The 26,442-nt window shown below is 40.2% G+C and overlaps 1 protein-coding gene across 6 annotated transcripts in view; it reads right to left on the reverse strand.

Moving 5' to 3' along the window:
- ITSN2 (intersectin 2) overlaps window positions 1-26,442 on the reverse strand; it is a 176,263-nt gene that overhangs the window by 84,400 nt on the left and 65,421 nt on the right. For all 6 annotated transcript variants that reach the window (XM_062209048.1, XM_062209050.1, XM_062209045.1 and 3 more), the window contains exons 4-15: window positions 23,177-23,240; window positions 22,370-22,533; window positions 19,229-19,435; window positions 18,974-19,070; window positions 17,990-18,129; window positions 13,849-13,912; window positions 13,178-13,315; window positions 12,660-12,745; window positions 10,991-11,253; window positions 9,835-9,984; window positions 7,540-7,680; window positions 4,560-4,647 (exon numbers count right to left, since the gene is read on the reverse strand). In XM_062209048.1, the coding sequence (XP_062065032.1) occupies window positions 4,560-4,647; window positions 7,540-7,680; window positions 9,835-9,984; window positions 10,991-11,253; window positions 12,660-12,745; window positions 13,178-13,315; window positions 13,849-13,912; window positions 17,990-18,129; window positions 18,974-19,070; window positions 19,229-19,435; window positions 22,370-22,533; window positions 23,177-23,240 (1,602 nt within the window). The remainder of the gene's footprint in view (window positions 1-4,559; window positions 4,648-7,539; window positions 7,681-9,834; window positions 9,985-10,990; window positions 11,254-12,659; window positions 12,746-13,177; window positions 13,316-13,848; window positions 13,913-17,989; window positions 18,130-18,973; window positions 19,071-19,228; window positions 19,436-22,369; window positions 22,534-23,176; window positions 23,241-26,442) is intronic.

A 26,442-nucleotide genomic window follows, 5' to 3' on the forward strand; every position in this document is an offset into this window, starting at 1 on the left:
AAATTTAAAATCATCTCTCATCTCAAATTCCCATTTAGTTATGTTCATAATATTTTTTGTTGTCTGTACTGCTTTGCAAATTGATTTACATTTAATAATGTATCTTATCAATCAAGACTTATAGTTCATTCCCTAAAAGTGTTCCATGATAACCTACATATGGCTACTTCACAATCTACATGACTATCCCCTTTTGGATTAGCATTTAGGTAGTTTCTAATTTTCTAACATTACATAAAAATGCCGTAATACATATCTTTGTATATACTCTTTAATGCATATATTTAAGAACTTTATAAAGCTAAGACGTGAAAGAATTATCACCTGCAAACAGGGACAATTTCATTTTTTCTTTTCCAATTTTGATGATTTCTATATTTTTTCCTGTTTAATTTTTCCTGCTAGTACTTCCAGCCCTACATTTAATGGAAGTGGCAAAAATGAGCATCGTTACCTTGAACTAGACTTCAGATGAAAAGCTTTCAGTTTTCTATCACTGATCATAATGTTAGCTATGGGCCTCTCATAAATGGTCTTTATTGGAAAAATGTCTTCCTGTGCCTATTTTCTAAGACTTTTCATCATGAGAGGGTGCTAGACCTTGTCAAACGCTAGTTCTTTATCCACTGAAAGGATCACATGGATTCTATCTATCCTTCTGTTTGTCTATGCACACTTTGAATTCTGACAGAAACTGCCAAACTATCCTTCGTCAATTATGACCTCAGCAGTGCCTGCGCCTGCTCCTAAACATCATCTCACTTCATTTATCAATCGTTACTCATTTTTGCTAAATGTCTAAAAGGAATATTATTTTAAAATGTACTTTCTTGATAACTAGTAAAGTTTAGTAAATATCTACTTATGTTTATTGGCCATAGTCTTAAATTGCCCAAATTTGTCCTACTGAATTGTTTTAATTTTTGATTTAGAGCTCTAAACTCCTATATTATATGTATTTCAAAAATGCTTTAAGTGTTTATTTATTTTTATCTACTTGAAAGGCAGAGTTAGAGAGGGAGGTTGGGGAGAAACAGATAGATCTTCTATCTGCTGGTTTACTTCCCAATAGCCAGGGCTGGGCCAGGTTGAAGCCAGGAACCTGGAATTCCATTTGGGTCCTCCACATGGATGGGAAGGAAAAAGAAAAAGCCCTTAAGTCGTCATCTGCTGCCTCCCAGGATGCATTAGCAAGAAGCTGGATGGTAGGCAAAGCAGCTAGGATTGGAACTGGCACTCCAGATATGGAATGCTAGCAAGCATCCAATACAATAGCCTAACACTCTGTACCACAATGCCCACCTGTCAAATTTTTTTTTTTTTTTTTACTGTGTGTGATTATCTTTCAATATAAAAAGTCTTTTGGGGCTGGCAATGTGGCATAGCAAATTAAGCCAGTGACTACAATGCTGGTACCACATCTGAGCACAGATTCAAAAACCCAGTGCTCTACTTCTGATCCAGCTCTCTGCTAATGTGCCTGGGAAAGCACTGGAAGATAGCTCAGGTACTTGGGCCACTGTGAACCATGTGAGAGACCAGGATGGAGTTCCAGGCTCCTGGCTTTTCCCAGCCTAGGTCATTGCAACCATCTAGTGAATAAACTAGCAGATGAAAGATATTCTCTCTCTCTCTGTAACTTTCAAGTAAATAAATAAATCTTAAAAAAAAATTTTTTTTTTTCACTTAAAAACACTGTTCTAAATTTATTTGAGAGGTAGAGAGAAAGACAGATAGAGACAGAATATTCCCAAAGGCTGGTTTGCTTCCCAAATGCCTGCAAGAGCTCCCAGCCAGGGCCAAACATAGGATCAGGGATCTCTATCTAGATCTCCCACATTGGTGGCAGGAACCCAACCACTCAAGCCATCACGCTACTCCCAGGGTCTGCTTTAGCAGGGAGCTGGAGTCAGCAGCTGGAGCCAGAAATCAACCCTAGGTATTCCAATATGGAACACAGGCATCTTCACCACTAAGCTGAACACCTGCCCCAGTTTTTCATTTTTTTACCACTACATCTGTACATATTTTCCTTTATGGCTCTGTTATTTAAGGAAACTTTCCTCACACCAAAATTATTAAAATATTTTCCTCTGTTTTATAATATTTTTAGTTACTTTTTATATTTGACCTTTTATGTATATTATCTAGAACTTTTTCTGTATGAGGTAAAGCGTTTCCCCACACCTCTTACAGATAACCAGCTCTTCCCAATCACTTACCGAACACTATTCCCCACTGATGTTAAATGCCAACACTACCTTATCCTCAACCGTGCTATATACATATGTCTTTTTCTAGACTCCCTATTGCTTACTTTTCTATTTCTAATCAGTAATATATTATTTCAGGCACTATAGTTTTCACATCTGATGTTCTGATATCTAATAGGGCTAGTCTTCTGTTCCCACCAATGTTTTTCAAGTCTTGCCTAATCTTATGCATTTTCTCTTCTAGGTGAATGTGTGAATTACTTGCCAAGTCTCCTGTAAAGAAATCTGAATAAATTAATAAATTAGTACTGATGTATATTTCTGAGCTAGTTCACCGAGGAGCATAAACTGTCTCTATTCAGTAATCTTTTATGTCCATCAGTAAACTCTTATAACTGTATATTTCTTATTTATTCGTAACAATGAACATCACTTATAGAGCATGCTTTAACACCAATCTGACTATATATATGATCACTGTATCAGGTAACTGGAAGACAGAGACTATGTGGTAGTACGGTGGGCTTCAGAGTCAGACTGACATGAATCTGAGGACTACTACTGTACCATTTTGGGTAAACCTATTTACTTGCTCTGTGCCTCAGTTTACCTAAGCTGTATAATGGGAAAAACTGCATCAGAGGGTTGCTGTAAAGATTAAAGAAAATAATTTGTGAAAACTGCCTAGTGTGGTACTTGGCAAATACATGGTAATCTTAAATGGTTACTACAACGGAGATAAGTAATCTAAGGGACGTAGGATACTTCACATCCCAATTAAGCATCCTACTTTGACCTCAACTGACTGAACAAGTAAGTATCAGCAGGATTGGATCACACTCTACAAAGGAGTAGCTCTACCAGGTCCACTTTCAACTTTGTTGACACAGCCAATGTCTCACAGGTGCAGCTGACCTCTCACAGACAAACCATGCTGTCCAATCCCAGCTGATGAAGCAGCATTTTGGCCCCTCATCAGTCTTCTGCTTATTTGTCCTTTCTGCTCCTTTGCCTTAATTCTGAGTTTGTTCAGAACATGGCTAAAAAGAGGGACACTATCGAACCTCCTAAGCAGTCAAGAGTCGTAGTCAAGAGCCCCAGGATGGAAAGACACATCTTCTATGGGTGACATTCAGAATACTTTAATTAGCCAGTTCTAACACAACATCTGCAAACTTACTTTTCTCTAAATAAACCTTGTTTTTTGCTACATTGTTGTTGGCATGCTACCAAATACAGACATTTTCTTTTCAGTATTCTGGTTAGAATCTGAGCAAAAAAAAAAAAAAAAAAAAAACCATTCCCATAAACTGCCTTGGCATGCTTTGTTTCACAGGTGTCAGAAGGCCAGGTCAGCACCGCGGTCAGCTGATGGAAAGGGTCTTGTGCGGCAGTGGGGGGGGGGGGGGCACAGCTGCTTAGCTCCCCAGACGCTCAGGCCCCAGACAGCCTCGGCTCTTCCTCAACAGTTCTTCACAGTTAGTGCGGGAATTCGTCACAAGGCACAGGTGCTCTTGTGTAACAGCCACATGTAGATCTTATTTAACTGTAACCTAACATTTTGACTGATAACTATATAAATAAAAATATTATCAGCAGGAATGCTTATCAATTATTACTTTTATTCTTGTTTACTTTTTTAAGAAAAGTTTTTATTGTGACTCTTCAATTTTTTAAAGATTTTTTAAGATATCATTTAAAAATTTTTAAATTTTAGTTTTTAACAGATTCAATGTGATTTGTAAATACAATTCCAAGAACATAATGATATTCCCCTCCTCCCTCCATCTGACCCTCCTTCCTTTTCCCTTTCTCTTTTTTTTTGTTTTTGTTTTTGATACAACATATTTTAACTTTATATTACAGTAAAAAGACTTAATGCTAACTCAAAAGAGAAGTTTAACAAGCAAAAGGACCCCCTTGTAGTGGGAATACAGATGACTATAAACAATAATTGAATGGAAAAACGACCATTTCACCCATATTGTTCTACATTATAGAGCTAAAATTTAAAAAGAAACAAAAAGAAAAAAAGAAAAGAAAGAAATGTCTGTGTGTATCAGTATTGCTGCAAATACAGTTTTGTAAAACTTTGTTTTATACCCTTGTCAAACCAATGGTTAAGAATGTTATACTACTATAGTTTTAATGATCTGTGATTACTTTAAAATTTACTGTTTACTTTTATTATTAAAATGCTCTAACATCTGTGATATTTTTCATATCCTGAAATTAAACATATATGTAAAAATGTTACTTATTACATGTAATGCTACTTATAAAAACAGAATACAACTAATAGCAATCAGGATAGAATGAAAGACAAAACAAACCTTAGAGACTTACCAGGTGTATTACTGAGCTGCATATTTTTAATTCTTTCATTTAATAACTGCTTCTCAGGTACCAGATAGATAAGCTTATTTTGATATTCCTTATAAAAAGAAAAAGTAGTGCCTGATTAAAAATTCTATAATGCTGTCCAAGAATTTTTTTGAAAACTCACTCAGTTTTGAAACTTACCACAGTGGTAATATGTAGTTGTAAACTGCTTAGAACTTATGAATTAACTAGAATGGAATTACACATGCTTTAAAAAACAAATACCTAAGCCTAAACTCATTTATGAATGACTGGCTGAAATTAACAGGCAGCGAAGAAAGCCTTTGTAGCTGGAGTGTGTCTAGAAGCCTACAATTTCCACACAGTGATGGATGACAGAGGGCAAAGACTAAGTGGTGCCTTTGGCACCCGTCTGTGGAAACCCTAACACTCTCCAATCTGTGTATGCGACAGGACGGAACACTCAGGGCCATCTAGGGAGCAGGCTTTGGCTTCTGTTTCTATCTTTTGGAGCTAAGTCAGAAGACTGATGACCTGCCACTCCGTAGGTAAGACAAAGTGGGTAAGAGCACTCTAGAAAAGCAGAATGATTCCAGCACTGTATTATGCAAATAGTAATTACCCAATCGGCCCTGCACAAGGGAAGAATTTCCAGGTCCCTGAGGCACATGTTCAACATTACCACCACAATTCTAAAAAGAACAATCCTAAGTCAAGACTTCCTCAAATCAGTAGTGATATGTTATGGTCTGAACATTAGTGGTTTCCCTACAATCTCCTCCTGACTCCCACCAAATTCTTATGTTGAAATCTAACGCCCACAGCAACAGTGCAGAGGTAGAGCTTAGGAGGTGAAGGAGTTATGAAGGATCTACTCTCATAAATGGGATTAATCCCCTTAAAAAAGACCCTGAAGGGACGGCACTGCATATTCTATTGGGTGAGGATGTAGCAAGAAGGAGCTATTTTTGAAGGAGAGAGCAAGCAAGATACAGTGTAATCTGCTGCCCTCTGCTCTTTGCCTTCCCCTGAGCTGTGAGCACTACATTTCTGCTGTTAATAAAGCATCCAGTCTAAGGAATTCTACTATAACAGCAGGAATACATTAAGACAAACACACAAATGGTTTATTTTAAATAAAAAACAGTTAAGACTCAAGAAGTGATGCATGTCCATTTGTGTATAAACATTTAGCAGAACTTGGCCAGATACCCAGCAGATCTGTAAGGGGGTCTATGGGTTTCCTGATATTACATACAAAAAATCATGTTAATTTGTGGAGGATCTTTAAAAGATTCATGGAAGACACACATTATGAATACAATATACGCAGATATAAAATTTTCTTTCTGCACAAAAATAAATTCATTCCTACTTGTTACACATCTCTGAACAGAATCTAGTCTGGGCATCAAGAAAGATAAACCGTGAGTTTGAAAAGAGCCCCTATCACAGCAACATGAATTCTTTGAAAACTGTAGCATGAACAAGCACCACATTTATAGTGAGGTTTTTGGGTGAAAGAACAGTGAAATCACGGAAGCTTCACAAAGTTTGGGACAGGAGGGGCACTGTGGTCTAACAGGTTAAGCCGCCGCCTGCAAAGCCAGCATCCCAGATGGGTGCTGGTTTGAGTCCTGGCTGCTCTGCCTCTGATCCAGCTCCTTGTTAATGCAGCTGGGACAGCAGTGGAGGATGGCCCATGTAGTTGGGCCCCTGTACCCACATGGGAGACGCACATCAAACTCCTGGCTTTGACCTGGCCCAGCCCTAGCCATTGCAGCCATTTGGGGAGGGAACCAGTGGATGGATGATCTCCCTCTTTCTCTCTTTCTCTATCTGTAACTTGCCTTCCAAATAAATAAAATAAATCTTTAAAAAAAAAAAAAGTTTAGGGGCCAATGCCTCCAAAGAAATCAGTACTTACAAATGGGTAACTCATTTTAAGAAGGACCAAGACAATATTGAAGAGGAAGACGGCAACAGAGACCATCCACATCATTTTGTGAGGAAAATATTAATCTTGTTGGCACCCTAACTGAAGAGGACCAACCAGGAACAGCACAAACAACAGGCAACACCACAGATGTCTCAACTGGTTCAGCTTACACAATTCTGACTGAAAATTAGAGTGCAGCAAGCTGTCTGCTTAATGAGTGACAAAACTATTGTGTTCAGAGCAGCTACAGCTACGAGGAGAGCTTTCAATGGGAATCTTCAACAAGGGGGACCAAGATTCTGAAGTGTTTCTTTGAAGAACTAGAACGGGAGATGAAACACTGCTTTCCAAGTATGATCCTGAAGACACTATACTATCAAAGCAATGGTTACCAAGAGGAGGAAGCAGTGCAGTCAAAGCAAAAAGTGAACTGGTCAAGAGCAAAAGGTCATGGCAACAGTTTTTTTGGCATTTTACTTGTTGATTTTCTGGAAGTCCAAAGAGCATTAATTCTTGCTTGTAATGAGCGCACTGAGAAAGTCACCCAGAGCTTTAGCAGGAACCTGCCTGGGAGAGTCCCCAGGGTGCCCTTGTCCACCAGGAGATGCTCTTGCCCATTCCTCTCATCAAACAAGGGCAGTTTTGCAAGAGCCTGTAAGGGAAACCATCATGCATCCACCTTCCAGTCCTGACTTAGCTCCTTCTGACTTTTGTTTCCTAATCTTAACAAATCCTCAAGGGCTCCACCGTTCTGCAGTTAACCATGTAAAACAGGCTGCACTGACTCGGTGAAGTTCCCCAGGTCTTCCAATCTTAACATCACTTACAAAAGGGTCTTGAATTTGCTGAATCTTACATTGATAAATAAAAGGTTTTATCATTTGTTTCTACTTTTTCATTCCATTTCCCATGAATATTTTGAAATTCTCTCAATTTCACAAGTCCATCAGAGATCCAAAGGTGTTCAGACTCTCATAGCGAAACTGTTAGAAGGAACCACCAACTGCACGTGCCGAAGGACGGTGCAGCGGCACCCGTGCTCACCTGAAGTTCTTGTTGGAGCTGCTTGATTTCCATAATTTCCAGGTCACACTGTTTATCCAGAACTTCCAGCTCAGTCTTTTGAGTTTGTTTTCTGAGCCGGACATCTTGAAGTCTACCTGAGATCTGTTGATGTTTGCCATTCTACAGGAAAATCAAATAAAAATAAGGAACCGTGAAATACTAATAGGAAGTGTTCCTACCAGGACAATAATATTTTTATTAGTCAAATTTTTAAATGTCATTTATCATTCATGAGTCTGAAAAATGTCTAAAACTAAAGAGAAGTGCTGGCACAGTGGGTTAAACTGCCACCTGTGATGCCAGTATTCCATATGGACACCAGTTTGAGGATTGGTTCCAATCCAGCTCCCTACTAATATAGCACCTGGGAAAGCAGCAGAAGATGGCCCAAGTACTTGGGTTCTCCCATCCATGTGGGAGACCAGGATAAAGTTCCAGGTTCCTGGCTTCGGCTTGGCCCAGCCCAGGCCATTGTGACCATTTGAGGAGTAAACCAGAAGATGGAGGATATCCCTCTTTCTCTTTCTATCTCTAATTCTGCCTTTCAAATAAATAAATGAATCTTTAAAAATAAATTAATTAATAAATAAAACTAAATAGAATATATTTTACAGCTGTGTCTGTTAACAGTTTGTAGGAACCATATCATCCTCAGACGGTAAGAGTGCATATGTTAAGATGGAAATGCTAATTACCCTGATCTGATCATTATACATGGTGAAAATGTATCAAATTATCACTGTACCCCATAAATATATATACTTATTATGTGCCAATTAAAAAATTTTAAAAAGAAAGAAAATAAGAAAATGAGGAAACACAAATGTAACAATCAGCTTTTTTGTGAACTCAGCATTTGAGCATTAATTTATAAAATTCACATCCAAGGCAATCTCAAAGATAAAAAGGAAGAACAGATGTTTGCATCTGACATTTAGCATAACCTTCTCTGCATTTCAATTTCCACCCTCATGTTGCCATCTAAGTTCCTCTTTTTTGGCAACAATTCTCTTCCCTTATACTACTATTCCTTTCCTTAAGTAAGGAGTACCTTTCTTCTGAGTGTAAAAAAAAGGAAAAGAAACATTCTCAATGGGGCCTAAGAAGAAGGGTGAGGTGGAGTGGTATGGGCTGAACAGAGTCCCTCCCCAAATTCGTATGCTGAAGTCTTAAGCCCTAATACCTCAGAATGTGACTATATTTGGGGAGAGGACCTTTGTAAAGGAAACTAAGGCCACATGAGGTCACATAGGTGGGCCCCAATCCTATCTGACTGAGGTCCTCATCAGAGGAACTCTAGACGCACACAGAAATACCCCAGAGACACGGGAGAAAAGATCTCGTCCTGACACAGCAGTACGGTGGCACTGCAAGCCATGGGACAGACTTCCCAAGAAACCAAACCTGCAGACACCCTGATCTGAGACTTCTAAGCCTCCAGGATGTGAGAAAACAAAATTCTGTCTTCTATGCTGCCCAGCCTGTCGTGACTGATTACAGCAGTCCTAACAAACTAACATGGTGCAGTGAAGAGAAATGAGAGCTCTGGCTCAAGATCTCTGATGATGAAAAGTTTTACTGAACAATACGTTTTATATTTGAAAAACACATGCTAGGAAGGAGCATCCTGTGCCATATTATTTCATTATTACCACATTATCTGAGACATGCCTAAGTATAGGATCTGGACTACTTCAGACTCTAAATGTCAACGTGTATTACTGTGCTTGGAGCATTATCCAAGTTTTTGAGGGAAAAACAGTCAAAATTAAGGTCTTCTCCCATCATATTTTTAAGGAAAAATATACAGTCAAGATGATAGCTCCAGTAAGTATCCAAAGATAACAAAGAAGTTAAAGCTTTTTAGTTAAAGCTTTGTGGTACCATGGCACGATTGATAATTGTGATATATATTCCTGCCCATTTGAAGGCATAAAATGCTATCTTTCTGTCTCTGAAAAGCAGAGAGAGATAAAGGAGACAGGTACTCCCATCCATTGGATCACTCTCCAAATGCCCACAGTCAGCAAATGCCTTGCTCCAGAGCACATCCACATCCACCAGCATCTGAACCGAGACCAGAGCGTGATTCTCAGCACTCTGAGACTCTGTCCTTTTTCAGTAAACCATGCTTTCTAGCATGTTAAAAAGCACATATGAGAACATGACTATTTACACTAAAACCTGAGCTCACTGATAAGACAGATTTAAAGCACAATTACATGGTTAACTCTAGTGGCATTTAGACAAACTTCACCTAAACTTTAGCCATACCAGCGCTTCCAACTCAAGATGAAGACTCTTCTTTTTAGAGCTGAGCCTGACGATTTCTTCCTGTTCTCGATTCTTTTGATTGAGAAGCTCCTGTCGACGAATTCGCTCCCATTCTAAACGGCGTTGTCGTTCAAGCTCCTGTTTTGCTGCCTGAAAACAAGAAATTAAAGATAATTTTTAAATTAAAAATTCTGCATCATTCAAAACCCAATGCGATGACACAGATAAAAGTGAGGCACGTTTAGGACTTAGTGTGCTGTATCACCCTCAGGGTCTCTGGCAAATCTAGCTTTATCAACAGAGCTAACCTGAAGACTTCCACGAAAGGGGCTTCATCTGTGAGACGTTTTTAGTGCTTTGCGGGAAAACTTTTTTCTCCTAGTAAGCAAACGGATAACTTAACAAATATAAATGTTAACAGGAAGAATTGTACCTTTATTCTGGGAACAGGGAAGGAAAACATTCTAATTGCAATAATTAACTGCACTGTAACTTACTGTGCTCCATCCCTGGCCCTTTAAAACATAGCCAGGAAACAGGCAGTTGGCCTAAGGGTTAAGCTGCCTGTTAAGATAAATCCCACATCACAATGCCTGCTTTTTTTTTTTTTTTTTAAGATTTATTTATTTATTGGAAAGGCAGTTACAGAGAGAAGGAGGAACAGAAGAGATCTTCTATCTGCTGATTCACTCCTAAAATGGCTGCAACAACCAGGGCTGGGGAGACCAAAGCCAGGAGCCAGGAGCTTCATCTGGGTCTCCCAAGTGAGTGGCAGGGGCCCAGGGACTTGGCCATCTTCTGCTGCCTTCCCAGGAACATTAGCAGGGAGCTGGAATGGAAGTGGAGCAACTGGGACTTGAACTGGTGCTCATATGGGATGCTGGCGCTGCAAGCGGTGGCTTTACCTACTGTGCCACAGTGCCAGCTCCTGAAGATGCTACTGCTACAACTCAACAGCCCTGAAAAACCTCCTGCATGCAAGCACCCTCCCTCCTCAAGGAAGGAAGACACGGCTTTACATAGGTTAGTAGGAATGAATTAATGCAGAGGAAAAGGCACATCAAAGATCCAACAATAAACATTTTTAATCCAATGAAATGCAGTCACTTATTAGGCATGATGATGTTCTCAGAAAATAAAATAACTTAAAAATAACCTCTCGTCTCTCTATCTCTTTTCTCCTTTCTTCTTCCCGTTGTCTCTCCAGTTCCCTCTGTTTCTCCAGCCGCTTTTCTAATTCGAGTTGCTTCTTCCATTCTTGTTCCTGTAACTCTCTCTGTTTCCGCTCCCACTCTTCCTTTTCTTTCTGGGCTTTCCGTTCTGCCTCCCTTTGTTGCTGCTCCAGCAGGGCCTGGCGTCGCTTCTCCAGTTCCATGTTCCCACGCTCATAGTTGGCTTTCCTCTTGTCCTCAAAAGTAACTGGATAAGGCGTTAGAAAGCAAGCATTCTCACCCATGAGGAACTCACGGACCCCAGAACCTGAAATCTGCTTCCAACACACTTGTGCCTTGCAATCATCTGAGTTATATTACTCTTTGGATACCTCTAAGCATAATTTTAACTGAAATATAAATAGGGAAATATTCATTTTCAAAAGAAACCAAATTTCCAAGTTTTACTATCTCTGCCAATAAAAATATTGCTCAGGTTTTTCTCAGAGTTTTCTTCAAGGATAACCAAAGCAATGTGACTATACATTTTTATTTGAGATTAATTTTTAATATTTAAAAAATTGTGATTAATTTTTCAATGTTTTAAAACAGCTACTTTTTCTTTTTTTTTTTTTGACAGGCAGAGTGGACAGTGAGAGAGAGACCGAGAGAAAGGTCTTCCTTTTGCCGTTGGTTCACCCTCCAATGGCCGCCGCGGTAGGCGCGCTGCAGCCGGCGCACTGCGCTGATCCGATGGCAGGAGCCAGGTGCTTCTCCTGGTCTCCCATGGGGTGCAGGGCCCAAGCACTTGGGCCATCCTCCACTGCACTCCCTGGCCACAGCAGAGAGCTGGCCTGGAAGAGGGGCAACCGGGACAGGATCGGTGCCCCGACCGGGACTAGAACCCGGTGTGCCGGCGCCGCAAGGTGGAAGATTAGCCTAGTGAGCCGCGGCGCCGGCCGAAAACAGCTACTTTTTCTAACAAATTTTATTTCTAGGCTAAAAATTTTATCACAAAGCTTGCTCTAATGATTCTGCTTAAAGAGGGAAAAACACTTTAACTCCAACATCTATATTCTTCCCAAACATACTCACCACCTCTCTTTTTCCTCCTTATTCTTCTCATTTTGACTATCTTAACTTCATTGATATCACAATCCATTAGACAGTATTCTCATACAGTAAATGAAATATCAGGAATATAAAAATTCTAAACATTTATTTTATTTCAAAATAAAATTTAGGGGCTGGCTCTGTGATGCAGTAGGGTAAGCATTCACCTGCCATATTGGCATTCCATATGGGTGCTGGCATCCTGTGTGAGCGCCGGTTTGTGTCCCAGCTGCTCCAATTCCAACCTAGCTCTTTGCTATGGCCTGGGAAAGCAGTAGAAGATGGCCCAAGTGCTTGGGCCCCTGCACCCGCATGGGAGACCTGAAAGAAGTTCCTGACTCCTGGCTTCGGATCAGCCCAGCTCCGGCAATTGCACCCATTTGGGGAGTGAACCAGCAGATGGAAGACTTTCTCTCTGTCTCACCCTCTCTCTGTCTGTACTCTACTTCTCACATAAATAAATAAATCTTTAATTCAAAAAAATTTTTTAAGTTTAAGAAAAATAAAATTTGAAAGAGCTCACAATAAATACACAAGCACAAGTCAGTAAATCAGTGCTACCTGGTAATTTCTTCTGAGGTTCCTCTTCTTGCACTTTCTGATATGAGGGCAGAGTTCCATTAATGGAATCAATTTGCTTTCCTCCTCTAAGAAAAGCAAACAACAAACAAATTAAGCAACATGCAACATGGGAATTTCCAGACTAGACTACATGGACTTGTAATGATTAAGGTGATGCAATATTTGGAAAATAGTAGGTCCTACAAGTTAAAATGTATAGCAAGTTTGATGGATGTTCAAGTCAGAGAGGTCTGGATTCAAATTATGGTTCAGGTAACCGATATTCTTGGGTAGATTTTCCTTAATCTCTTTAGTCATCAGTTCCCTTATATAATTTGGTCAAGAGATATCTCCTTTAATATGTTTTCCTTCCTCGCGTAACTCACTGACTACTAAAATTGAATGGCAGTACAAATATTTAACTCTCCTCCAAAGCAGGGCACAGCCTCTGTAAATCCCAAAGTGAGGTCATATGTGCCCAGTGATCAAAACCAGAGCTCTCCACACTGGGCACTCACCGGAAAGAAGGAGGGACAAGCTCTGGAGGTAAAGTCAGCGGCAGCGGCTGCCCAGCTTTGGCCATGTCAGTGAGGTGCATCGCAAGGATGAACTCTTCAGCTTTCAGCTGTCCATCACCATCAATGTCAGCCAAGGTCCTACAGAAAACGTGAAAATTCACAACTTAAAGTCTATTTGGAGTAAAATATTATATAAAGAGTTCTATTTTTTATTTTGAAAAGAAGAATGACAGTAAAATTGTTGGGTTAACATATTTTAGCAAAACGTAAAGCTATCCAGAAAAGTAAGTTAATTTTTACCCTTAATTATCTAACACAAGAGAGGGAAGAAACTTTGAAATATAAAGGAAACTACACATTATGAGAAGGTAGCTTGTCTTATTTCATGGTTAATTCACCTATCAAACCATATTTGTCTATATATTAAAAACGAGGTATCCTCTGATTCCCCATAGCAGGCATTTCATAAAGCAAACAAGGTTTTGCTTGTAAAATAATTAAATGTCAAACTCTCAAGGACAACATTTTGCTGAATACATCAAAGTTAGTATTAACTTTCAAATGTTGCTTTTACGGAGCATCTGTGATTCATCCACTTTGTTTAAAGAAACAATATCTTTCTGAGAATAGAGGATATATAGCTAAAAATCATAATTAATGGACAAACTCACCAAATAGTAGCTAGCTGAGTTTGAGAAAGATTTGACTGAAGAAGGGCATTTCTAGCTTGAAAACCTGATTGAGTGGGAAAACCATAAGAAAAAAATTCTTTAGCCTCTTTAAAGTCATGCAAATCTGAAAAGCTGTACCTATAACATAACACTGCTGCTGCGCTGGGGACCTGTAGCATCAAAGCTTTTTTCAGCATGTGCCAGAAACCAAACACTCAGGTAGCAATCACAATCCTGGACGGAAGGAGTTGGAACTGCAGAATCAGAGGGGAAACCCAGTGCTCCCGCAAGTCCTCCCAGCACGACGAGAGGAACACGTCACCAGCACAGAGTATTACAGGTCACGTGCTCAGGCCTTCTTGGACTCCTGGTGCAATCTGAAACACGGCTTTGTTAAGACTGTCTCGGATCTCTCTCTGCTGATTCTTTTGTCTCTACTCTTCCTCTTCTAAATGATCAGCAAATGCTGTCACATTCGCAAAGACCAGTCCTAGACACGCCTTCCTCTCTGTATATTAAAATAATATCTATGGGTTTAACAGCACCAAGAGCCTGGTGACCCCCAAATGTACAATCCTAACCCAAGCTTCTCTGAGTTTATACTTCTCTATGCAACCAAAAATATCCACATATGCATTTCAAAGGGATCTCCAGCCAATTATGTATAAAGCTTCTCTCTGGATTTCTACCTATGGTCCCTCTTCCTGATTTCACCCCAAACCTTCTCCGTCAGTCTTCCCTTCTACAGATGGCATCACTGTCTGCCCTGTGGCTTAAATTAGAAATCTGAAAGTTACTCTTGATCTTTGCCTCTTCTCTACCCCATTATCCAGGCCTACAATCCTATGGCACTGCACATCTGGGTCCTTTTTACCCTGGCAGACCCAGTTTAATGTCATCTTTTCAGGAAGGTCCTCCCTGCCTCCAACCCCCACCATCAAATGCATTTCCTGTTTCTTTCATTTCTCATATCACAATTTGTAAGGCAACATTTGTTCATTGACCTGATTCCCTTGTCATGCTAGTTAAGTTCTAGGAAGACAAAAACCTACATTCAATAATGCATACCTAAGGCCTAGTAAATAGCTAATTAATAAATTTTTGTTAAAGTAATGAATTAGGTTGGAATCCAGTGTATTCTTCTATCTATGGTGCCATGTGATATCATCGGATAATAATGGCTAACAATTACCGAATGCTTGCTCTGTATAGAAAACTGTTCAACTTCTTTTCTTTCCCTTAGTGTTTCAACATGTTTTTGTAAGACTTCATGATCTGGAATGGCAGATCATGCAGAAAGCCAGGAATATATTTCAGAACAGGAAATCTTGTCTGCTTCGTAGGAGCACGCACTCCAAGTGAGCTGGTCTGTGGCTTTCTGGACCATGGATGCAATCACGTGGCTTCTCGAGGGATGGCTCCGTATCAGTAAAGCAGGTATGCACTTCTCACTTTCAGGTGATGGAGCCTTGAGTACCAAAAGAGCCCCTATTCTGGGAACAGCCTGAGACAAAGCCCATCCAAAACAACTGCACCAGCAGGGTATCTGTCAGCTCTTCCTCAGCAACAGCTCCTCCTGCGAAGCTAACCAAACACAGCCGATCTGATCGTTCCAGGGAGCTCTGAACACAGAGGATCTGATAATCAACGCTGCCATGGCATATAACATGCAACAGAATGCTTGTATCTTAGGAATTTTAAATCTTTTTCATTCTATTTTTTGATCTGGCCATTTAATAGAAAATACATAAAGAAAAACACTGGAAATGGTTCACAGCTTCACTCAACTAATTACTCCTCAGATTTAACGTAAAAAGTGAGACTGAAGGAGGTATTTGTGTTGAAAGGAGTATTTCTTCTAATAAAGAGAAATGAAAGAACATTTCAAACCTGAGGGAAAGTTCAGTAACTAATATTTCAGCTCCTGGACAAACAGAACTTAGAGAAGATCCTTTAGCATTAGGCAATAGAGCAAGCAGGAGAAAGAAGGGAGTAAATGTAAGTGGTTAAACGACTATTGGCAGCAGGCTTTGTGTGTTCAGGCAAAGTCGGAAAAATACAAAGAGCCACAGAGAGCCAGCAGCACACGTTTACTGAAGAAAATTCACTTGAACATGTAACCCTCGGGATAGCCTCTATCCTCTGTCTAGCATGCCAGTTCCTCCATTCTCTACTCGCTGGTCTACTTATCCTCTAAGGTTCTCCTCAAACATCATCTTCTGTGAGTCCCTGTCCCTCAGAGCTAGTCGGCTTCTCATCTGTATTAAATAGTACTGTGAACCACTGGTCCAGTACTGTGATTATGTGAGCTATACCATGTGCTCGCAAAGGTATGGACCATGTCTTTCTCCTCTGTATTCCAGTACTTAAGAGCATTCAGAAGATAAACATCTTGGCAGGAGCTGAGCCAATGAATCAATCTAAATAAAGAGTGTGGAATTAGGGGAAGAGAAAAAAAGATGCAAAGAGAAGAAAATTAGATCACTAACTGCTACATTCTTTGAGACAGAAACGTGTAAGTCCAGGTTAGCCCCATTCTCACATACTTGGGGCTTATGCTCGGTTTTAGAACACCAGCAATAACTACCTTTTTCTTTTTTTAAAGTTTTTATTTTATTTATTTGGAAGACAGAGTTACAAAGAGAGAAAGAGACATCTTTCATCTGCTGGTCACTCTCCAGATGGCCACAATGGCTGGAGCTGGGCCAAGCTAAAGCTAGGAGCCAGGAGCTTCCTCCAGGTCTCCTATGTGGGTACAGGGGCCCAGGCACTTGGGTCGTCCTCTGCTCCTTGCCCAGGTGCATTAGCAAGGAGCTGAATTGGAAGTGGAGTAGCCAGAACTAGAACCGGCACCCATATGGGAAACTGGTGCTGCAGATGGCAGCTTAACTTGCCTATGTCACAGCACCGGCCCCAGTAACTACCACTGCCAGTAAAACGAACACACAGTGCAAAACACCGCTGATGGTAATACACTTGTCAACTCAGACATGTAAAAAGAAGAGGTTTAACAGTATAGTACATGCATATAATTTAATAAAACTACAGGAAATCCTAGTGCATATGTAAGTTCTGAAGTAAATAAAACAGCCCCCCGAGAACCTTCCACACACTTTAAGAACTAGGTCATCATTAAACACCTTTAAGCTATCTTATTCCTTGACTTTTCTTCTGTGCTACTCTGTAGGAGGTAGTGTATTACATAATTATGTATCTTAAAGAAAAGAGAATAGATTTTTCTTTGTCTAATCAATTCCAAAAGTTTAGTGTGCCCTTGCCCCACTGCAGAGCTGGTGACCCCGTACTCCTAGTTCATAGACTACTTTCCATCTTCAGTCATGCAATGTACTTTGTGCACTTAGAATTTCTTCTCTGTCATCTTCAAAATGTCACCATCTTCAGTCAGTATCTGTTCAAATCCTACCTCTTGCTTTCATGAGCATAAACGTCCCCTTCCTGTAAGATGTGCCATACAATCGTGTCAGCATTAATACCTCTCATTCTATGTTCCCTGATACTTTAAAAGCAACATTATTTTCAAACACTGTTTTACTCTGTCCTAAATAATACTTTCTTGCTGAGTGAAGAGGGAGGAGAGGAATTAAGAGGTGCAAACTCTTCTTGCCTCTTACCCTCAGTTTACATTCCAATCTTCACTATCATCACTTAGGAAAGCTTGGACACTGTTCTAGCCTGGCCTCAAATGGTCCACAGGCATCCATCTGGGCTAGTGCAGCTGAGGTTTTAGTAAATGCAGGCAGAGAAAAGGCCCAACCAGGAGGATTCAGAAGCAAAGTAAGCTGAAGCTAGGTTCCACACATTCACCCTTGTGACTTGAGGTTCTCTGTTAATTGCAAAGTTAGAAGACAAGGTCTGATCATCTCTGGGGACAGGTCTTTTCTAAACACTTGAATGTGCGCCTGTATGCTCAACTTGACTGTAGGAGCTCTGAAGCAAGCAATCGAGCTGAATCCATCTTCAAATCCCTACACAACTCAGAGCGTTTATCAAATACCTACTAAATTTTTTGGATGTTAAAACTTTGGGCTAGCTACAAAGCACAAATTCATAAAATTCTTCAATGGAAGTCCACATAAAAGGCTCTGGTTGTCCTGCAGTCTTAAGAGCTGTATGTGCTTACCTGAGAGGTATCCACTCATGCTTTTATCAAGACTATTAAATTTCTGCCGGTATTTTAATCTGGAAGGCTGAGGAACTGCCCACTCTGAGGTCCCAGTCTTGGGCGAGTTCCCTGAGAGTGATGCGGTTGAGGAGGTTGAGCTACAATGAAATGTATTTAAAATTTCTGTTACTAAATAAAATACATTTAATTAAACTTTATAAGGCAAAGATACAAAAAACCATATTTTATAAAATATTATAATTTCTTTCATATTTTATATTTTTAAAACATTTAAATTTAAGCAATTAATTATTCTTAGTAAAACAAGTAATATCTAAAGCCTAGAACTCCATAGGACTACCATACAGCAGGAATCTATTTAGTGCCAGGCCCTGTACTGTGGTAGGGTCTCTACAGTTACTATTTCTAACCCTCTCAACAAACTAAAAAGACATTACTCTCCCTATCTTTTAGAGGGGTAAGCTGTGCCTCAGTGATGTTGAGAAGAAACAAGGTCATGGTGTCAGTGAGTGCTCATCTGGATACAAATGCTTTTTATCTGGGTCAGAGCGAATTCTTTGTACACAGCTTTGAAGAATATAGTAACATGACTTGTAAGACGTAAAGAACAATGATTTGATGCTTTCAAAAATTTACCCAGATAATCAGATTTTTCTCAAAAAGAAAATTAATAATGTACAATGATTATGATACATTTTAGGAAATGTAAATACATTTTTAGAAGGAAAAGTACCTGGCACTGAGCCAAAAAAAAAAATGACCAATTAAAATAAAGTAGGATTATTTTGTTTACATAAATCTTTTGCTAAAGTAAAATACCACTGACATTCAATTATAAAAATTCAACATTTATTTTATGTGAGTTGTAGGTAGTGAGTTTATTTAAGTACTTATATTTGGCCTTTACAAAGTAAAATGGGGATAAGCTCAAAGCTTACGACTCCTTATTGAAGCATATGTTGTTGTGTTAAATGTTCATACCTGCTGGATCCTAAGTCAATCAGAGACTGGGCCTTCTGTATGGTAGCACCAGCAAATCCTCCCATCATCAGACTGTAAGATGATGTATGAGGCAATGCTAAAAACAAAAACAAAAACAGAAGAAGAAAGAACCAGGAAAAGGTTCACACTAAACAATACTGAAAGTACAAAGGAAATGTGTATCCCTTTGGATACAAATATAAAAGTGTCTTCTTTTCACATGAAATATTGAGTCAGTAGACACAAAGTACTTACTTGAGGATGAATAAGGAATGGATAAAGGCTGAATGAGGCTAGGGGTTCCATTTGGTAATGACGATGTGCTAACGGAAGGCACTAGGGGAGCAGGCATCATTAGAGGAGGAAGGCTGGTCCCTGGAGTTGCAGAGGACAAGGGTGTTGCCATGGGTGCAACTGGAGGCAATGATTGAGGAATGGACAGATTGGGCATGCTTCCCATCCCTAAGGACGAAAGAAAACATATTTCCTCATGCTCGTCAATTAATTATTAAACACACACCCAAACCCAAGTTTATAGGATATCGAGCAGACTCAATGTTTATAGAACATCATGGACAAACTATCCTTAAAAAGTCACTAATGCGGCTGGCGCCGTGGCTCAATAGGCTAATCCTCCACCTGCGGTGCCGGCACACCGGGTTCTAGTCCCAGTCGGAGCGCCGGATTCTGTCCCTGTCGCTCCTCTTCCTGTCCAGCTCTCTGCTGTGGCCCGGGAGGGCAGTGGAGGATGGCCCAAGTGCTTGGGTCTTGCACCCACGTGGGAGACCAGGAAGAAGCACCTGGCTCCCGGCTTCGGATCAGCATGGTGCGCCAGCCACAGCGGCCACTTGGGGGTGAACCAATGAAAGAAAGGAAGACCTTTCTCTCTCTCTCTCTTTGTCTAAACTCTGCCTGTCCAAAAAAAAAAAAAGTCACTAATGCAGTATTGACCCAGCAGTGCGGGAGGTAAACAGCTGCTTTTAATACTGATATTCTAACCTGTATGAACTAAGAAGTTAAGGAGTTAAAGATTCTCTTCTCTCATCAGGAAAAAACTAAGCAGCCTTTTTCAATTAAATATTAGTATCCTCAAAGGGAGACGGTATTACCTGGCCAAATGTGAGATTTTGTACAAGGTTAATAAATGCAGCGCTGCTAAGTTATCTAACATGTACACACATTCTCCAAATAAACAAACAGAAAGGGTTTTAATGAGTATTTTGGAGGCCCGTTCATGCATATTAATTATTTCCAAGAAAGCATGCCAAACAGTTCACTTTTCTTGTACATAACATTTCTTTGAACATAAAGACATTTCTTTAAAGGAACAAAGTGGTGACTTTCATTCCTTTATTAACTGCAGAATACCAAGTACAATATGAACATAAGATCAAACAATGATTTGGTATTTATCTCTAGAGCTCATTCATTGCAATGGTGAAAGAATTTTGAGTCGTAAAATCTAGCATCTGGAGTGAAAGAACATGTTTCATATATATAGAGATATCATTTAAAATGAGTGCTTCTTGCACATAATTATATGAATTGACTAATCAAAATAGAAAATGTATCAGCTGGTTATCTATGAGGAATATGTAAATTAATTAGTATATAGTCTGCAATGTTGGGCCCTAAACATAGCTGGCCAATTAACCTTTGAATTAAAGAAATCTCTATTTACACATAATTTTAAATTACTCCCAAATGAAACCATTTCTTTTTTTTTTTTTTTTTTTTTTGACAGGCAGAGTGGATAGTGAGAGAGAGAGACAGAGAGAAAGGTCTTCCTTTTGCCGTTGGTTCACCCTCCAATGGCCACTGCGGCTGGCGCATGGTGCTGATCCGAAGCCAGGAGCCAGGTGCTTCTCCTGGTCTCTCCCATGCGGGTGCAGGGCCCAAGGACTTGGGCCATCCTCCACTGCACTCCCGGGCCATAGCAGAGAGCTGGCCTGGAAGAGGGGCAACCGGGACAGAATCCGGCGCCCCAACCGGGACAAGAACCCGGTGTGCCAGCGCCGCAAGGTGAAGGATTAGCCTGTTGAGCCACGGTGCCGGCCGAAACCATTTCAAGTGAGTTTAAATTTTTTCAATTTTTTCTATGTTACTCACAAAAAACTAATAGTGCAAGGTTTTTTCCATAAGTGGAAAATGGGATTAAAAGGTAGATTTATTCAGGCACAACAATTTTTAATTCAATAACCAAACTGCCCACAACGAAGCCAGGAGCCAGGAACTCAATGCAAGTCTCTCACACAGATGGTCGAATCCCGATGGCTTAAACCATCACTACTGCCTCCCAGGGCCTGCATTTACAGGAAGCTGGAATCAGGGGCTGGAGTCAGGTATCGAACTCAGATACTCTTAGGTGAGGGCATCTTAACCACCAAGCCAAACGCATTCTCCTAAAATGATCATTTAACTACATTTCTCCACAAACTTTGTACATTACCTTTGTATTTAAGACTGGCCATAACTAGGGGGACTATATAACTTATAACTCAATTGGGAGTTGTGGAAGATGACACAAACTGGACCTGATGTCGAGGGAAGAGGCATGAACCAGAACTGTGCCTGGAAATCCAGAACACACGACACCCTAGCTATGACAGTATTAAGTATCTCAGGGAGCTGGCGCTGTGGCGCAGCAGGTTGTGATGCTGGCATCCCACATGGGCACTGGTTCAAGTCCTGGCTGTTCCACTTCTGATCCAGCTCTCTGCTATGGCCTGGAAAAGCAGTGGAAGATGGCCCAAGTTCTTGGGGCCCTGCACCCACATGGGAGACCCAGAAGAAACTCCTGGCTCCTGGCTTCGAATTGACTCAGCTCCAGCCATTGCAGCCATTTGGGGAAAGAACTAGCAGATAGACGATCTCATTCTCTCCCTCTCTCTATGTAACTCTGACTTTCAAATAAATAAATAAATAAATACTATTTAAAAAAAATACTATCTCAGGGGGCTGGCGCTGTGGTGCAGCATGCCATATGGGTGCCGGTTTCAATCCCAGATGCTCCACTTCCAATCCAGCTCTCTGCTATTGCCTGGGAAAGCAGTACAAGATGGCCCAAGTCTTTGGGCCCCTGCACCCGTGTAGGAGACCCAGAAGAAGCTCCTGACTCCTGGCTTTGGATCAGCGCAGCTCCGGCCGTTGCAGCCAACTGGGGAGCGAACCATCGGATGGAAGAACTCTCTCTGCCTCTCCTCTCTCTGTGTAACTCTGACTTTCAAATAAATAGATAAATCTTTAAAAAAAAAAATACTATCTCAGACATGAAAATTAGCTTAGAGTGTGAAGACTGTCATTTTGTGCTGACAAACCCTCTTCTAAACCCCAAATATTATTCATAGAAATCAAGTTTAACTATCAAATAAAGGAATTAAATTAATAAACACATACCAAAACGAGCAGAAATTAAAGGAGAGAACATTGGAGGTTGTTTCATAATAGGAGGGAGAACCACGGGCAACTGTTGGCCTTGAAGCTTCAGTTTGATGAGTTTCATGGCTATGGAGAACTCCTGCTGATCCATCTTCCCATCCTTGTTCAGATCTGACAAAGCCCTAAAAGAACAAGAGGTGGGTAGATTGGTATCTGGAGTTGTTATAAGAAAACCAACATTACTTTTGAGGTTGACATTTACACGATGGCATCCAATAAACTCTGCCTGTCTATATAGAACCTAGTGTAGACAGAAATTATTTAAGAGTATAAGAATTCTAACTTTATTTTACTCATTTGTTCAAATATTACTGAATGCCTGCTATGTTCCTGGCTCTTTGCCAGGCATGGGGATATTCCAAGTGGGAAGAAAAAAGAGGTAAGTTTTGTTATTAATTGTACAAACATAAAAAAACAAAATCTCAAGTACTACAGGGAATAATGTCTGTAAAGCAGTTACAAAGGAAGGGAGGGCTAATTTTAGAATTATAGATAATAATATAAACAAAATAATAGAAGATTTTGAGACCCTGCCAAATTATAAAGAAATGTTCCTCAGTGATAATTTATACATCTTCTTCCCAAAATTGTCCTACAGAATAAAACTCCAATTATTTTTCACAATTAGCTCAATAGAATTTATTTTTCAGAAACAGAGGAAATATTCTTATTTAGCTACAAGAGTACAACTAAAAACAATTCTATTAATGTTGAATTATAAAAAATCAACAGACAATCAGAACTTTTAAAAAGAAAACACTTTACCATATTTCAGCTAAAACAGGAGCTGGCAGACCTGACTGTAAGAAAAAAGTACGGGCTTGATCACCTGAGGGAACAGAAACAAAAACCAAGCAGCACATTAGTAAATGGAATTATTCCAATGCCTCTGGATAGTGATAATGGGGGAAAGTTACTGATTTATTATAATTTTAATTCTAATTATTAAATAATAAACAGATATAATCATTTACATTACTTTAATAAAAGGTAGATTTTTTAAAAGTTTTTTTAAAATTTATTTGAAAGGCAGAATTAGAGAGACAGAAAGAGAGAGATCCTCCATCTGCTGGTTTACTCCCCAGATGGCCACAACAGCTGGAGCTGCACCCATTCAAAGCCGTGAGCCAGGAGCTTCTTCCCAGTCTCACACATGGGCACAGGGGCCCAAGAACTTGGGCCATCTTCCACTGTTTTCCCAACTACATTAGCAAGGAGCTGGATAGGAAGTGGAGCATTTAGGACTTGAACTAGCGCCTGTATGGGATGCTGGCATTGCAAATGGCAGCTTTACCCACTATGTCACATTGGCCCTAGACAATGATTTTTTTTTTTAAGATTTTATTTATTTATTTATTTATTTGAGAGGTAGAGTTACAAACAGTGAGAGGGAGAGACAAAGAGAAAGATCTTCCTTCCGCTGGTTCACTCCCCAAATGACTGCAACAGCTGGAGCAGCGCCAATCCAAAGCCATGAGCCAGAAACTTCTTCTGTGTCTCCCACATGGGTCCAAGGGCCCAAGCACTTGGGCCAACTTCTACTGCTTTCCTAGGCCATAGCAGAAAGCTGGATTGGAAGAGGAGCAGCCAGGACATAAACCAGTACCTATATAGGATGCCAGCGCCACAAGCAGAGGATTAACCTACTGCACCACAGCATCAGCCCCTGACAATGATGTTTTAAAACAACAAAAGTCAGAGGGAGCCAAGATGGCGCACCGATAGTCCGGGAAAAGATAGTTTAATAAAAGTGGAGTTACTGTAGCCTCAGGAAAAGGCTCAGGAAAAAATTGCAGAGGAAACTCTTCCGGATCTAGTAGATGTGACACGGAGGACCTACAGGGAGAGCAAGGTCGCCCATCACATGGAAACCCAGCTGCAGAGTCTGCGCACCAGCACTGGAAGGGGAGGTGAGACAAAAATCTCAGTAACCTGAGACATTGGCGGGGAAAGGCAGAAAGAGCCTAGAGGGAACGAGGCCTGAAGCCCCACGGGGGAAAGTTCACCAGGCTGACTGTAGGAGAGAAAAAAAAACGAATAAATAAGGGGAACCGGCACGGACACTAGCCTCTCTCTGCACTCACCTTACAAAGCCGAGCAAGACAAAGAGCAGGTGCCATTTTACATATGTAAAGTGGCACCCGCCATTAGCCAAGCAGAAAAACCTGACTCTGGTGGGGAGAAATAACAGGAGGTTAGGACCTACTGAAAGTGTGGAGCTAACGAACTGAGACTGTGAAAATCTGACGGGGAGCGAGAGAACTCACAGAGTACACAAACTCGGTAACCTTGGCAACCCAGTGAGAGACTGCAGAGAAATTTGAGACCACACTGAGGGCTGCATAAACTCTTTGTGTGGTCCCAGGGATAGAGCAGACGAATACCCACAGGGGTCAGATTTCATACATCAACTACCCTCAATTCCACTCATCTGTGCGGAATTACTTCCCAACTGAGTCAAAAAAAAAAAAAAAAAAAAAAAAGAGAGAGCCAGTGAGGGAGAGAGAGAACAATCTGGGTGAGTCACCTTTGGCACACCCTTAACGCTGAAGAACCAAACAGAGCTCTCTGGCCACACCCATCACAGCCTCTAAGGATCCATCATAAGCAGACAGTCCACTTAATCTAGAATCATAGTATAAGGAGAAAAAAACACCACAGTGAAGAAACCAAAGAATATCTCCACAATGTCAAAGAAACGCAGAAACCAAGGTAACAAGAACAAGGAAGACACTATGATGCCCCCAAATGAAAAAGACACCCCAATTCAAGATTATGAAGATGATGAGATAGAAGAAATGCAAGAAGCGGATCTCAAAAAAATGGATAAGAACATTAAGAAGTTCTCAAAAACAAATTCTTGAACTACAGAAATCCTTAGTGGACAAGATAGAAAATCTCTCTCGTGAAAATGAAATATTAAGGAGGAATCAAAATGAAATGAAGCAACTAGTAGAACATGAAACTGTGATAGTGATGAGAAATCATAATGAAATGAAGAATTCAATAGATCAAATGACAAACACATTAGAGAGCCTTAAAAACAGAATGGGTGAAGCAGAAGAGAGAATATCGGACTTAGAAGACAGAGAACAGGAAAGTATACATCCAAACCAAAGAAAAGAGGAAATTAGAAATCTAAAAAATATTGTCGGGAATCTACAGGATACTATTAAAAAACCCAACATTCGGGTTCTAGGAGTTCCTGAAGGCATGGAAAGGGAGAAAGGATTAGAAGGCCTTTTTAGTGAGATACTAGCAGAAAATTTCCCACGTTTGGAAAAGGACAGAGACATCCTAGTACAGGAAGCTCATAGAACCCCTAATAAACATGACCAAAAGAGATCCTTACCACGACACGTTGTAATTAAACTCACCACAGTGAAACACAAAGAAAAGATCCTAAAATGTGCAAGAGACAAACGTCAGATTACTCTCAGAGGATCTCCAATTAGACTCACAGCTGATGTCTCATCAGAAACCCTACAAGCTAGGAGGGAACGCTGAGATATAGCCCAGGTACTAAGAGAGAAAAACTGCCAGCCCAGAATATTATATCCTGCAAAGCTCTCATTTGTGAATGAAGGTGAAATAAAGACCTTTCACAGCAAACAGAAATTTAAAGAATTTGTCGCCACTCATCCAGCCCTGCAAAAAGATGCTTAAAGATGTGTTACACACAGAAACACAGAAACACAGTCATCAATATGAAAGAAGGTAAAGGAAGGAAACCTCACAGCAAAAGATCACAGGAAGTTCAAAACATATATTAGAAAATATCTTTGGCAAATGGCAGGGCAAAGTTACTACTTATCAATAGTCACATTGAACGTTAATGGCCTGAACTGTCCAGTTAAAAGACACAGATTGGCTGATTGGGTTAAGGAACAAAACCCATCTATTTGCTGCTTACAAGAAACACATCTTTCCAACAAAGATACATACAGACTAAAAGTGAAAGGCTGGAAAAAGATATACCATGCCAACAGAAATGAAAAAAGAACACGTGTAGCCATCTTAATATCAGACAA

The sequence above is a fragment of the Lepus europaeus genome, chromosome 13 (assembly GCF_033115175.1).
Source record: "Lepus europaeus isolate LE1 chromosome 13, mLepTim1.pri, whole genome shotgun sequence".
In the NCBI taxonomy this organism is placed as follows: domain Eukaryota; kingdom Metazoa; phylum Chordata; class Mammalia; order Lagomorpha; family Leporidae; genus Lepus; species Lepus europaeus.